Genomic DNA, 14,794 nt, shown 5'->3' on the forward strand with positions numbered 1-14,794 from the left:
GGGGGGCACAATTCTGGCATGTGAGGGACTAGGCTCTGTGGATACCCGGTTGACACCCCTCCTGTCCGGGCCCCTCCTATGTCTCACCATGTCCACTCCTGCTCTCACCAGGAGTACAGCCAGGACCGCCAGGACTGGGAGGTATGTGGAGGGACTATAGGCTCTGTGGGTTGAGTGGACCCGGTCCGGGTGGGGTATCTTCAATTCAAGCTTGCTATTTTCACAATATGTATCCGTGGAACTGAGTCAAACTAAATGTAGGCAATTCCCAGTGCTTGTCCATGATGGATGATGATAGTCATGGAAGGATAACCTTCTGAAAGCTTCATGGGCAAAGATAATCAACTTCAAAATCTAAAAAAAACGGTCAAAATGACCTGTCATGCTAGTGGTTAAAGAGATAGTTCAGATTTTCTTAACTTAAGCTGTATGAAATATTAATTGCCCGAGTCCAGTGGTGAGAGTTCTGCTCTGGTTTTGGTGAAATATTAAGTAGTTCCGGTCATTTTGTGGGGGGCACAGGGGGCCACGCATTAAAAGTAAATTCATCCACAAAACTAACGTCATTTGGATTGTTGACCTATTTCTAAAATATTAGTGCAACTTTCGTTCCTTTTTGACCCCTCTATCACACAGAACTATGTTTTTTGTGTCCATATCACTACGCCCAAAAAATAGTTCCATGTGATAGACAGAGTGGTCAAAGTTGAACGAAAGTTGCGCTAATATTAACTAATTTATTTTGAATGCGTGGCCCCAGTGCCCCCCACAAAATGACCGGAACTACTTAGGCTAATATTCACCAAAACCAGAGCAGAACTCCCACCACGGGACTCGGGCAATCAATTATTACAGTTGCAACCACTATTTTAATGGCAAGAATTTCATACAGCTTAAGTTAAAACAATCTGAACTATCCCTTTAAGAGGTGGCCATAAAAGGGGTGACCAGGTCTGTGGCCTTCCTTCTGGCCCAATTAAAGCATCCATTTGAGTGTTTGAGGGTAAGGAAACTTGTTAACCAATGTTATCGCTGTTGTCATTCATTTTGGCAATATTATGGTATGGTCAGTTTAGCCTGAACGCACGTGTCTGTGCAGTGAATCATTCACTCACACACACACACACACACACACACACACACACACACACACACACACACACACACACACACACACACACACACACACACACACACACACACACACACACACACACACACACACACACACACACACACACACACAGGATATGCCTTGCTGTACCATTTGATTTGGCTTGATTGGTGGCTGTCAAGGTGGTAATTCAGAACAATAATATGGCTTCTCTCCTCCGTGGATGGAGATCCATGATTCCTTTAGTTGACTTATCTCTTCTCTTACACAGAGAGACGAGTCTACCAATCAAATCATGCTGCATGCATGTTTTTACAATAGTGAGGAGATACAATATCAGACAGAGAACCTGATAACATCATTAATAAATACAATTTAGTTGACTGACAAGAGATGCTCTTCAGCTCTTGTGGTGGTGTCAAATTCTACACAAAGATTTGAGCATTTTAACAAAACATACGACCATGAAAACTTCAGTTGTACTAGAACCAAAACCTGAAGGCTTCTTCCACAGTTCAAAGATATAAACACAATATTTTGTTTATTGTCATTGAACACACAACCCTGAGTTTTCATATTATAAAAATCATTACATATCTTCTACAGCATGTATAAATGCACCAAGTCTCTGTCTGTCTGTACGTATGTGTGTAATCCACGTAACTCGATAACCGTTCGCCAAACCGACTTCAAATTCGACACACGCGTTCCACACCACCACAGGGGGTGCAGTGGCTGGTGTTGAGTCGGTCGGACCCACGGTTGTCCAGAACCGCCCCAAAAAGGCCTCTGCCCGGGTCTGGACAGGGCCCCTGCCCAGTGTCAATATATATATGGAGCTGGCCTGTTCTGACATCATTCTGACGTCTGCATAGACTCCATGTTTGGGCATGCCTGCACAAAGAACTCCATCTGGGCATATAAGGGACACAGACAAAATATCTGGCCCCACATCATATCTGGGTGGGGCATGCATTTCTAACTTGCATAGCCTTCTTTTGTACCTGGCTGCTGATATCATGCCACCTTTTTCTTATTGCAGTCCAATCCCGCAGGCCACAGGGACAGGAGGGGGGCCATGGACTGGGCAATGGCCGTCCACAGGTTTCTCTTGGCCTTGATGTCACTTGATGCCACGGGTGAGTCTTAACCGGCCACGTATGTCGGACTACTAACGCACAACACATGGAAAGAGGAAGTCCTTGAGTTTAAAAGTTAAAATGACACTTGGCCCTTTTTGCAAAAAACATATGTTAATGACGTTTAGAAGATGTAGAACACTTTCCTGGGGGTCTTTATGTGTGTAATATGTGGTTTTACATATTTTAGATTTTAGCAGTGAGCCCAGTGTCTCTGATGTCATCGACACTGGGCTCACTTCCTTCCTGGACTACAATTCCCATAATGCTTTGGTGCACTGCTCCTCCTTGTGGATAGGGGGAGGGCTGTCTTACTGAGACGACATGTAGTCCAGGAAGTAAGTGAGCCCAGTGTCTATGTGGAGCATATTTTGAATTATCAATGGCCTTCCTCCTCCTCCTCTTACCTGGGGGTTCCATCTCCTTCTCCCACAATGCAACTGTAATTTCTCCTCTGCTCTATCTACCAGACAGTGGGTCGGGACCCATGTTTGAGTCGTGGACTCATTTTAACAGCTTCCTACATACAAAAAAAGTATTTGTGAGCTTGTAGATCTGGTATTTTGTCCCAGGCAAACGTCTAATTTCTCTTTTGTGTCCTAAGCTAAAAGTTTGGGAAACACTGCTCAATTGTAGTCATTTCTGATATTGTCCTTGTCACTAGGGATGGAGCCCAAAAATCCATTACAAACCCTGTTCGGTCCGAGTATCAATAAGCGTTTGGCTTGTCGAGCCTGTTATCGGGTATAGCCGCAGCGGCTGACGTCATGGGCTGCTCGCTTTAAAGGGGGCTGGGACGCGACGGGTGGTTGCGAGGTTCGTCATTGTTTGCCGTGAAAGTTTGGTAACATTAAAAAATCACACCCGTGTGAACTGAGTGGTGTAAGGTTTTATATAGCATGATCAGCTGTGGTCTGACGTAATGTCTGACGTAATGAAATAAGGTAAGGTATTATGTAGCCTGATCAGCTCTGATCTGACGTAATGAAATCACACCCGGATGTGATTTCACAACTGGCTTTTTCTGTGCAGAGAAAATGACCATGGTTGCTACGGTCATCCAGTTCACCCGGGTGTGATTTAATTACGTCAGAAATTATTTTGAACATAGCAACCATGCTCATTTTTTTCTGCACACAAAAGCCAGTTGTAGGAGTGGTTTACACCACTCAAAAAAAAGGGGAGCTAAATGTAATAATGTAGCCTACCACAGTTGTTGCATGCACGAAAGGGAGCATTTCGACAATGCATAGACATCTGTCCATAATGTATTGTATTAAACCCAAATGTGATACCTTTGCAGTTTGCATGTCTGCACCGAGTCGAAACAACACGGGAGCCGTCAGCTGCTGCTCTTCCACCCAAAGGCATGTTGTGCTTACCGTGCTTGCTGCCCAAGCACGGTAAGACGTTGCCATACGTTATTAATCCAATTCATAATAATACGTTTGGGAAACTCTAATCTCCCTGCCATAGAGTTATAATACTGTATCTCCCGCGGATCGATTGAATAGTCTCACATATACGTGACGTATTCAATGTGCAACTTCTCAGTCTATTGTTGCCGAAAAGGCAGAGCTACAAGCTCACATCGCAGTGCAACCAGATGCGGTGTGAGGTTGTAGATTGGCTATTTTTGGTGTGTGTGTGTGTGTGTGTGCGTGCGTGCGTGTGCATGTGACTGTGTATACACCTTAGAACTGTTTATTGGCATACAAACTCACAACTGGCCAATAAAAATAAGGTTCTGTTCAGAATTAATTGTCTCCCGTCTTTCCACAAAATAATAGCAAATGCTCGATAGTGGGCTCGATAAGGACCCGGCTCGAACTTTTAAGTCAAGGACCCCCAAATTGACACTAATTATTGACAACTAATAACGTGTTCCTTCCACGCGCTACGTCCGGCCGGGGAAATTCCCCCCTGTCAGGTGAAAAGAAGCACCTTGGACTCCTCATGCATAGAAGGAAGCATGAGGTCAGTCTGCTTGCCCCCCCAGGTTGGCAGAGGAAGTGTAACGCCCAGGATTACATTAGATAATTGACACTGGGTGAAAAAATGGGTTGCAAAATCGTGGGATTAAAATTATATAAAAAAGGACCCCCAGTTTGACATGCATATTAGTCTACAGACCCCATTTAATGGCATTTCTATCTCTGGGACCCCCAATTTATATTGTAAAATCAATGTTAATTTGACTCAGAGTGTACAAATGGAACCAAATGGACCCATTAGGGTCCATTTTCTTCCATTTGTACACTCTCAGAGTCCATTTGGTTCCAAACTATCATTTAGCTGAGGACCCCCTGGAAATCCCTCAAGGACCCCTGGGGGTCCCCGGACCCCACTTTGGGATCCTAGGGTACGTACCCTCATGAAAAACATACAGTAATCCTGGTCTCTATACTGCCTCCCCCTGGTTAGTCAGGGGCTGCCTGATGGAGGGGAAAGGAACTGGTTGGAATAATGTGTTCACTACGTCCTACCTGGGAAATGCGTAATAAGAAGCGGCCTGCTCACTCCTCATGCTCAGTTCAGGGCTCTCCCCAGGTTGGCAGAGGGAGAGTAGCGCCCAGGATTACAGTTTAGGCAATTGGCACTGGGTGAAAAATGTGTTGCAAATGTTGTGGTATAAAAATGTATTTAAAAAACAAAAACAAAAGCACTTTATTATCCTGGCTTGTAATCACATTTGAGGCCATCTAATTGGAATATATCTAGTCTTTAATTATATTTGATTTGTGCACAGATGGCCATATTTGTACATGTACATCACATGCTAATGTTATTATGTTAACCATGTTCTTTGGTCAGCATCAGTTCATTTATTCATAATGTTGTTAATACAAATATTTATTTTTATTGTTTGTTTCAAGTATGGCGGCGGCGGTGGCTCAGGGGTAGAGTGCCTGGATGGTAACCGCAAGGTTGCCAGTTCGAACCCGGGCTCCCCCAGAGTTACTGTTGAAGTGTCCTTGAGCAAGACACTGAACCCCTAATTGCTCCCGATGTGCTAGTTGGTGCCTTGCATGGTTTCCGCTGCCATCGGTGTGTGAATGGGTGAATGTAATGCACAATCTATGTAAAGCGCCTTGGATAAAGGCGCTATATAAATGCACCATTTACCAAGTATGATTGAGGAGCTGCAGCGCCGTCGCATGCTGGTGGTGACCGATGTCCAGCGAGAACTCCACAGACCTGGCTCCACCTCTCAGCAGCAGTGACACTTTTACTACTTCACTGATGTTCACATGTTTTGCTCGTTGTGGATTGTGGAGCATGTGCATGACATCTGATACCGTATCACCTTGCAGTTGCCTGGACGTGAAGTGGAAGACAATGCCCAAGAAGCTGATGGCAGAAAAGGGTCTGTACAAGAAGCACTCTCTGGAACATCCACTGCTGAAGGGCTTCAGCACATACCTGAAGGTGGACATCGATAGGTCTAATCATAAACAGGAGGTGAGGAATATTAGCATAATCCATTCCATCTCACCTCAGTCCTAGTTGCACGGACCCCCACTCCCATATCAGCCCTACTGTTGTCCCAATGGAGGCCAGCGACATAAAGTTACAAACTGACACCTGACACTTGCAGCTTCTGAAGCTACCAATGTGGTAACATGCTTTTATTTTCAGGTTCAGAATGTGGCCCGTTTCCTTTATTACATGAACCCACGGGAAGTGTCCCTTGAATTTGTCAGGAACAAGGAAAAGACAAGAAAGTACCTCCGTGAGCTCGATGATGCAAAACTGAAACATCAAACTCAGCTGACTTACATCAAGAACGTGAAAAGGTTGGTAGTATTTGGTGTGAATTACTGGCCCTCTTGTGATAACTTGGGAAACCTGCAGTTAATATGGTATATGAACTTCATTGACTTTGATTAATCTTTGATATTTTGTACCTTAATCTCTTTTTATTTTATAAGTCTTAAATAGTAATTTCTTCCAATAACGATTGCTTTAGAGCAGGGGTTATTTTTGCCGACCCCACGCTTTATATAGTGCAAGTGAAATTCATATGCCGGCCTGAAAATGTATTTTCTGTTCATTAAAGCGTTTGAGAGACGGGAAGACCCCTTTTATGTAACAAACACTTTATTGCAATTATTATCAGAATTTAAACATTTGAATGTCTTAACAAAACATTTAGATTTAACCAGAAATATCACTTATAACACCATCAAATATTTGTACTTCCTTGGACAGATTCCTGAGGTACCACACGTACACCACCGACCTGAGGCTTCAGAATGAGACACTCTATGAGGACTGTGTGCACTTCATTCATTTTATCAGAGCTCTCCAGAATAGCTCCTCCAAGAAAGTGAGCAAAGAGATCACCAAAAAGAAGTGAGTTGACTTGTTTACACGAATACTGGAGAGGTCGCCCTTTTACCAACTCGGTGTACAGCCGGCGGATCTGCTCAGCCTGGTATTCCTAAACGTAACCTAAGTAAACTGATTGATTGTATTCACAGTCTGTAGAATGGGTACATTTTAACGAAAGTACAGGTAATTACAAAAACTGGGGATAAAAACAGAAAAAAGCACTAAGATGTATTTACATCAGGGTACTCCATTTCCAATTCATCAGAACATTTAAAGACGTAACAATATACACGTGCCCAACCGAGCATCCGGAGTGATTTACATAGTCTACCCGGAAAATACACTTTGTAAATGCGATCATTGGTTGTATTTAGTTGTGAGCTGTTGAAAAAAAGCTTGTATTGGCCAAAACTCTGGGAAAATAATTAAAAAGTCCACACGAAGAAAACTCTCTCTCTCCTGCAGTCCAGTCCCCCCACTCATTCGTTTTTTTTGATAACGATCATCTTATCGATCAGGCTTATCGAGCCAGGTTCTTATCGAGCCTACGAGAGATGACAATACATTCTGAAGAGAACCAGTATCTTTTACTAGGGCCTACTAGATGGAAGGCAATTGACCTTTTTACCAATAAAGTTATATTACAGAAACTGTTAACTGGTTAATATGTGTACCGTCACTTTTAAAGCGTAATTTTGTTTACCCGAGCAGCGATGGTTGGCAGGTATCAATACACTTTTAGACCGACATGTTTGTGCCAGCATGGATGATTACATTTATTTCTTGATCGACTCTTGTCTTGATTGTTTAAACATGACGTCATGGACCGCTATGCTCGATAACAGGTTTGATAAGCCCAAAGCTTATTGATACCGGGTACCCAATAAGCTTGTTATCGTATTTTTCCGGGTGTCGGTTATCGAGCTCCATCCCTAGTTTTTACCCACTATGCAAGCACCATCCCCTCCTGTACTCTGAATATCTTTGCGAAAGCATTGCTGATGTGCAAGCTCTCAACGGGTCATTGTGAGCTTGTAGATTGTCTATTTTCACAGAAGGTGCACCCCAGGACACTGAGGAAAGGGACACTATGGTTCAAGTGATTACATGGTATCTCTTGTTTTTCATATAGGTATAACATGTTGATAGAGGAAAACAAATTGACACCAAAAGACTGCCTTGCTGTGCTGAGGGCTTCAAAGAAGGACTTCTTGATCATTTTGGGAAAGGTCTACCCAGAGCAAAGCACAACCCTGCATGTGGCTGAGTGTGCCTTCGTGCTTTACTATCTGGAGGCACTGGTGATCCTCAAACACCTCCAACGACCAGGTGTGGTGAAGGGCATGACTGTGAGTATTACTATATTATTCTTTATTGATTGCGATATTTATATCCGATGATGTGTTTTCATCCCGGGCCGTGTCTGTGAACAGCTGATATCAGGCACCGCTGGACCGATCCACATGAAACTTGCATGCACTGCACTCCCCGTGGGCCAAGGAGGAACGCCCACATCGTTCAGATTATGGTGGCACTATAACAGTAGGGGTGGGCAAAAAAAAAAAAAAGATTCATGGATATATCACGATTTTGAATGCCACGATATTAACATGGATGGAATCGCAAAGTTCATAATAATTTATTTATGTATTTTCAAACGTTCTAGTACTGTAAAAGCAAAGTAACTTAGGAAACAAATCGGAAAAAATTGCAATATCGAATCAAATCGCAATATAAATTGAATTGGCACCCTAGATATTGATATGGTATCGAATTGGGAGGCAAGTGAATCGTCCCTCTCCTATAACAGTCTCTTCACACTCTGTTTTATTACTGCCTGATTTCTTGGCTCATGACATGTTGCCATGCCCATTTCCACCTGACTAGATGACATTCTGATACGATTGGCTTCAAAATTTACCCACTACCCACCTCATTCATTTCCTTCATTTCCACCCTGAAGAATTTGTTGCCAGGCAGAAACCAGTGACGGCTCCAGGCATTTTTTACTGAGGGTGCTGTAAGGGAGCTTGATTAATAATGGAGGCGCTATGTCTCGCACACAGGTTTGTTTTGGTTTTATCCCCAAACGCACACCTTTGGGCGGCTTTTTTCCCGTTTTTCTTCCCCCAAATTCACACCAGCAAACAAGCAAGCAATAATGCACAGCTATTAATGTGTCCGGATGAAACGAGAGAGTGAACTTATTAATGAAATAATGAATTGAAAGACTAAACAACTACAGGCCAGGCTACTGTTTTCAAAATGAATAAATGCCGACTTCCAGCATACACCTATTGCTCTACGGCTGCAGTCCATGCCTATCCAACACAATCTTGAGCATTATGGATTATCAGTAAACCAAGTAACCAACACAAAATCGTGCATACGTAGTTAGAGGGACCACGACCAATCCATCTTTAAAGAAGTCTTTATTTTAATTGTGCTGGGACTAGCCTATAGCCAATTAAGCCAAATATATTGCTGAACAGACCTGCCTGCAGTGCAAAGTCCGGAAACATTGATAAATGTTGATGCATTATGACTCAGGTAAAAGATCAAGATAGAGAAGGAAAAAAAACGAAATTAATTCATGACACTCGGACCAATATATGTAATAGCCTGCACCCTAAACAAGTTATTTGTCAGTGAGAGAGTGAGATTGGTGCATGGCAACAGAAATACAGTCGTGTCGCCTCGTCTTGGTTTGTTCATTGACAACGTGCAGTCACGTTCGTATAGAAACCTGACACTGGCACTTTTCTAGCACAAATGTATCGTCCATTTGGCAAAATGTTGGCATATATCACCCAACCTTACTAGTTGCCATTGTGATGTCCTTTTTTTATGCAGGTGGAGGAGTGGATTGGCAGAAAGACAACCAAGTCGGGCCATGCAATCATTGGAGTAAAGGACCACAAGAACGGAGCTCAACAAGTCGCCATGTTTGCCCTGTCACCGAAGCAGGAGCTGGTATGTTCATCAGATTTCCTGTCGGAACCCAATCGAAAACTGTTCAAAGGGAGACATTGATCTTAATTCTTAATTCTCCGCCAACAGTGGTTTGACATTTACTTCAACCAAGTGAGGCCGATACTCCTAAGCGCTAAGCCTGACAACAGGAAGCGCAAGCGGAAGGCCAGCGATGCAAACTATTTCTTCCTCTCCACCACAGGGAGGCAGATCCACAATCCCACCAGTGACCTGAAACGTCTGCACAACAAGTACGAGAACCCCCGATATGATCTATTATTAACCCATTTAGACCTGACGTCGGCATTAAAAAATGTCTTCTAAATCCTGAGAGTTTTCTGAAATACATATGTTTCTATATCAGTGGTTCTCAACCCTTTTCATGTCAAGGACCCCTAGAATTATCTGTATTTGGCCGTGGACTCCACATTCCAGGCACCCCCAGAAGCAAAGATTTGAGTTAAAAATGTTCGTTGTGGAAGAATATACATTCAAAGATTTGGCCACATTTTCACGATTTTTCAGAAATAGCAGACCTACAAGCTCGTAGCGCGGCACTTGCTACGAGCTTGTAGATCTGCTATTTTTCACTAGCTAAAGTATAACATAATGCTTAAAACACCAACAAGGGTTCCCGTTCAGCATGGGTTAACGAGATAAATGTTATTAAAATGTCCTCTCTTAATTTTCATTTTAGAGCCGGAAGACGGTCAGTTACGAGCCAAGAGACACGCCGAGTCTTTGAGACTGCTACCAAGTGTATGAGCGACATAGACAAGTCTTTGGTGGCCGACTACCTCACTCATACCGTTACAGTGGCAGAAAAGCATTATCGCATGAAGGAGCCAGATAATATACTGAAGGCCAATCAGCTGCTGGCTAAGTTGGCTGGTGAATCCAGGTGAAGATGTGTTACACTGTATGTATCAATAGAATTTATAATTTTTGATTGACTGATTGAAATATTTATTAACAGTTTGCAGAATTACAGTACATTTCAAGCACAAACTCAATACAAAGGCTGTTAACTGTGAGTGGACGACCCAATTAAGCATTACACTTGTTTCCAATAGGGTCCACCATGTTCAATTCATCAAAAACATTTAGAGACGTACAAATAGACACTTCTATATAGACAAAGAACAGAACAGGAATTCATCATAATACAGTGAAGAAATTGTAGCCATGATCAAACTCATCATAAACTATATTGTAGGCCAACGGAACTCTGATCTTATACTCTTTATTTAGTGCTGATGACGCAGATGACGCTTCCAATCACGATGAGCCTGCCTGTAGATCACGTCATGAGATAAGAGCCCAGAAAACAAAAAAAAAGAGAGGGGAAAAAAGGAAGATAAACGTCCCCAGAGCTGAAGGAATCATCAAAAGCCTGAGAACCAAGGGATCTATCAATATGGCTATGGAGTGAGGAGGTCTTCAGATCTTCTGCTAACAGGCTTTTCTTACGCGTTTCGGCGTAAAGCCTTCCTCCGTGTGTATCTGAGATATTCAGAGATACTCAGATACACGCTGAGGAAGGCTTTACGCCGAAACGCGTCCGTGTTGTGATTGTCCGTGTTGTGATTGTCCGTGTTGTGATTGTCCGTGCTGCACAATATGCAATAAATTTACCATTAATGGACTTTGGAGTGCTGGCTGTCTCTCTCTTTAACAGTGATTCTTCGTGAGCCGTGCACCCGGTAATCTGCATTTTTGTATTGAGTGCTCGTTTTTTCTACTTCTAAACAGGCTTTTCTACCCCGTGGGAGAAAACAAGATGGACCACAATACCTGTGTTAATCATTTGTGTTATACCCATTATAATTGTCTGAGCAATACCTTAGTAAGTAATTAATTCATCCCAGTTTATATAGCTCTTGCAATTTGCTTAATTAAATATGTACTGCATTTTGATGTCTGGAGTTTGCAAGACTATAACCCCTTGTGTTTTTCACTCGCCTGAATAATCTCTAGGTGATTATAAACCTCTGACGTTTTTCCATAAATAATAAAATAATATATTGGAATTAGAATTAAGTAATACCTCTCTAGTCCAGACTATACCCCCTTTGGTTTTTCATGAATAAAGTAACATATACCTAAAAAGAATACCTCACATTCAATGACATCTCTGCACATCTGCATTGTATTTCAATGTTTAAAGGGATATTTCACTTTCAAAATTACTTTTTGTAATTCATACATCAACTCAGGCTTTTTGTGAACACCCCAGTTTGATGAATCCATCATGATTAAAATTGAGTTTTAAGTTACAATGGGTTTGTATATAGGAAGTTTACAGGGCAGCTAAAATGAATATCGAATACTGTATCTACATCAATCAATAACTTACAAACTGCAGGCATTCACAAATGCCTGAGATGATAAAATGACCGACAGTTTTTTAAAACTGAAATATTCCTTTAAAAAAGGGTGAAGTGGCCCTTTAAGACAGGTTAGGGTTAGCAGCAATGATGGCAAACGTGTTCAGGTGGGTGTAAATTTCTCTAAAAATGCTGCCCACCCAATCAGAAATGATAAATGGTACATTTTGTGCTATTTTTTATATTGCCTAAAACAATATATATTCCCCAGTGACACCTTTTTATTTAGCCAACCATACTAGGCCTACCACTAAAATAACAGATCTACAGGCTCAAAACGTGTAGATCAAAGCTTTGAGCGAGAAAGTAGGGCATTCATTTACGAGAATATATACATAGTTAAAATATGGAGATATAACAAATTGCATTTTTAATTAATTGCATTTTTCCAAGTGTCATGAGTACCAGTAGGGGCGCTGTTGTGCCAGAAACAGAGACAGAGAGATAGTATTGCACTGTTGCCTGTTAATTACAGAGAGAGAGAGAGGGGGGGGGGGGGGGGGGGGGGGGTTGCACCACTCAGTTCACACGGGTGTGATTTTTACTGTAGGTGTGAAAAACTGACGCTGTTTATAACCCAACTGACAATGCCTTTATGCAGCTTAGCCTGCTTCTCAGATAACACACACACGCACAGACACACACACACACACACACACACACACACACACGACATATCTTTGCCACAACGGAATGATCAATGTAAATTTGTGATTGCATTCATGTAAACAATTTTCAACCAATATAAAATATAAAATACAAGACATCTATATAGGCCTACAACTTCATGAACAAACATGAGTAGGAAATCAATACGTACATTTTAAAGGTTGTATCAGTTTAGTTTTCTGTTAATTTCACAAAATATTAGATGGGATCAGATTTATTTCTCAGTCAATTTCACAACCAGTTGCTGTTCCCCATCAGGGTCCCAGCAGATCTCCTTACACCTGATAGGACCAGGGTTGTCAGAGTCATACTGGGTCAACAGGAGAACAGACCCAGGGCTGTAACAACTGGCAGGATGACTGTCTACGGTACTTCATCACCTCCCAATCTATAAACACATGGACGTCCACAGTTTATATACAGGTCCCATTGGGACAGCATGTACAGTCATGGTGTGACTCAAAAACAATGATCATAATTCACTAAGCAAATAGTTGTTTCTGGATAAAGGGAAACATTTAACTTGAACTTGGAAAGCCATTTGATTGATTGTTATAACTCCTTTTCCAACAAATATTGTTAGTTTACCCACGATGAAACACCAAATTTACATAAGGAATAATATTGGCCTCTGATTGGCTAGTAAGTTAATTGGCAATTTGGGTAGCAGTGACGTATATGCAGCAGTGAGAATCATTAAACAACACAACAGTCAACAAGAAAAGCTTCACATGTTTCACTGCTCGGTTGAATTAATGCTTGATTCTGGTTGGTCAAGTAGTATAAGTTCTATGGACCCTCTTCTATGACTTAGGCCTACTATTAAACCTGTGTGAATGAGACCTGTATGTTGTGTCAAAGAGATTTCGTTTGAAATCCGTTCTGGCGGTCCATCGCTCCGAAAATACACCGTGGAGTTAATTATGTTTTTTTCACAACATGGATCAACATCAGGTAGGCTACACTGATTGCTTATAATCTGAAGTGTAGCGCTATAGGCTATCTTTTACGCACTGGAGTGCATCATGACGCACGCCTGCACTGTTCAATGTAGTGTGTTTCTACATTCATTGTTGTAATATAGCCTATAGGCTACCTACTCACAGTTGGAACTGACGTTACAGTGCCTTCATGAGATCTTATTATATTGGCTTGTTTGTTGGGGTGTGTTATTGTGTGGACTGAATGTGCTAGTGAAGCCTGTGTCATGCACACCGTTCAGAGACCACCATATTAGTATAAGTATCGGCGCTAGAATAGATTCCCTACATTAGAGAACGCATGTGTCCAAACTCCAATCCATCCCTGACAGTGCATTTGATTCAATTAGGCCAGTGTGTGGTTGTGAAAGCTCGTTTGGATATTAAACCTATTAGGCTATACTTTATCTCCGAATCCTGTGGATTCAGGGAAACGTCTATATGTTGGCTAGTCAGTTATAAATACATGTTGGGGAAAGCAGCCAAATGCACGCTTCAGCACCACAGGGAATGAACAGCGACGGTCACTCTCTCTCTCTCTCTCTCACACTCACGCACGCACGCACGCACACACACACACGCACACGCACACGCACACGCACACGCACACGCACACACACACACACACACACAATCCCGCCACAATATAATAATATTTGTTTAATTCATCATTCATTCAACGTGCATTCTCCTATACTTCCATATTTTTTATTCCATATCTATGTTTTTATGTGTTAACATTTGAAATGTACATTTGTGATTGCATATATTTCATAAACAACCTTCAACCAGTACTTGCAAGAATTCTCTATAACGAAAATACAGAAAATAATGTAAAGCAACTGTGTTCTGTTTCTGCAGTGTTTCTATTGTCATCATAGGCCTATATATCCGAGCTTCAAAATCAACACACTTAGGCTATTTGGAAGGAAATGTCCTCATTTAAATATTGTATAAATCTTAAATCTCGTGCTTTTATTTAGTGGAATGGTTCATGTTTACAGCTCTGTAATGTTGAAGTGAAGAAATAACACGTTTTGGTGTTGAAACTGTTTCTGTTCTATATTCTTTGGGTCATTCTATACACACAGTGATTCACTGGATTTATCACTTGTTTAATCCAGGTCTGATATAAAAAACGTGACTTTTTCTTTACCTACCCACTTTTTACATAATAATAATAATAATAATAATAAT

General features: G+C 41.7%; 1 protein-coding gene across 2 annotated transcripts; it reads left to right on the plus strand.

Moving 5' to 3' along the window:
• The first annotated feature begins 972 nt into the window (after positions 1-972).
• On the plus strand, positions 973-11,051 carry LOC306916588 (uncharacterized protein). Of its 2 annotated transcripts, none has more exons than XM_079494521.1 (10): positions 973-1,003; positions 2,157-2,253; positions 5,568-5,715; positions 5,893-6,050; positions 6,466-6,609; positions 7,721-7,937; positions 9,442-9,561; positions 9,649-9,812; positions 10,259-10,462; positions 10,813-11,051. In XM_079494521.1, the coding sequence occupies exons 3-10, from the start codon at positions 5,593-5,595 to the stop codon at positions 10,991-10,993; spliced, it is 1,311 nt and encodes a 436-aa protein (XP_079350647.1). In that variant the 5' UTR covers positions 973-1,003; positions 2,157-2,253; positions 5,568-5,592; the 3' UTR covers positions 10,994-11,051. The 2 variants fall into 2 exon arrangements, with proteins under 2 accessions (XP_079350647.1, XP_079350648.1); XM_079494522.1 differs by having other exon boundaries at positions 10,259-10,480; positions 10,813-10,951.
• The last annotated feature ends 3,743 nt before the right edge of the window (positions 11,052-14,794 follow it).

The sequence above is a fragment of the Electrona antarctica genome (assembly GCF_951216825.1).
Source record: "Electrona antarctica genome assembly, chromosome: 23".
Classification (NCBI taxonomy): domain Eukaryota; kingdom Metazoa; phylum Chordata; class Actinopteri; order Myctophiformes; family Myctophidae; genus Electrona; species Electrona antarctica.

Excerpts from the sequence above, each read along its gene's own strand:
- LOC306916588 (XM_079494521.1), top strand. The coding sequence starts at position 5,593 with ATGCCCAAGAAGCTGATGGCAGAAAAGGGTCTGTACAAGAAGCACTCT. Across the intron at positions 5,716-5,892 it reads GGTCTAATCATAAACAGGAG|GTTCAGAATGTGGCCCGTTT; the intron begins GTGAGGAATATT and ends TTTTATTTTCAG. Across the intron at positions 6,610-7,720 it reads AAAGAGATCACCAAAAAGAA|GTATAACATGTTGATAGAGG; the intron begins GTGAGTTGACTT and ends TTTTTCATATAG.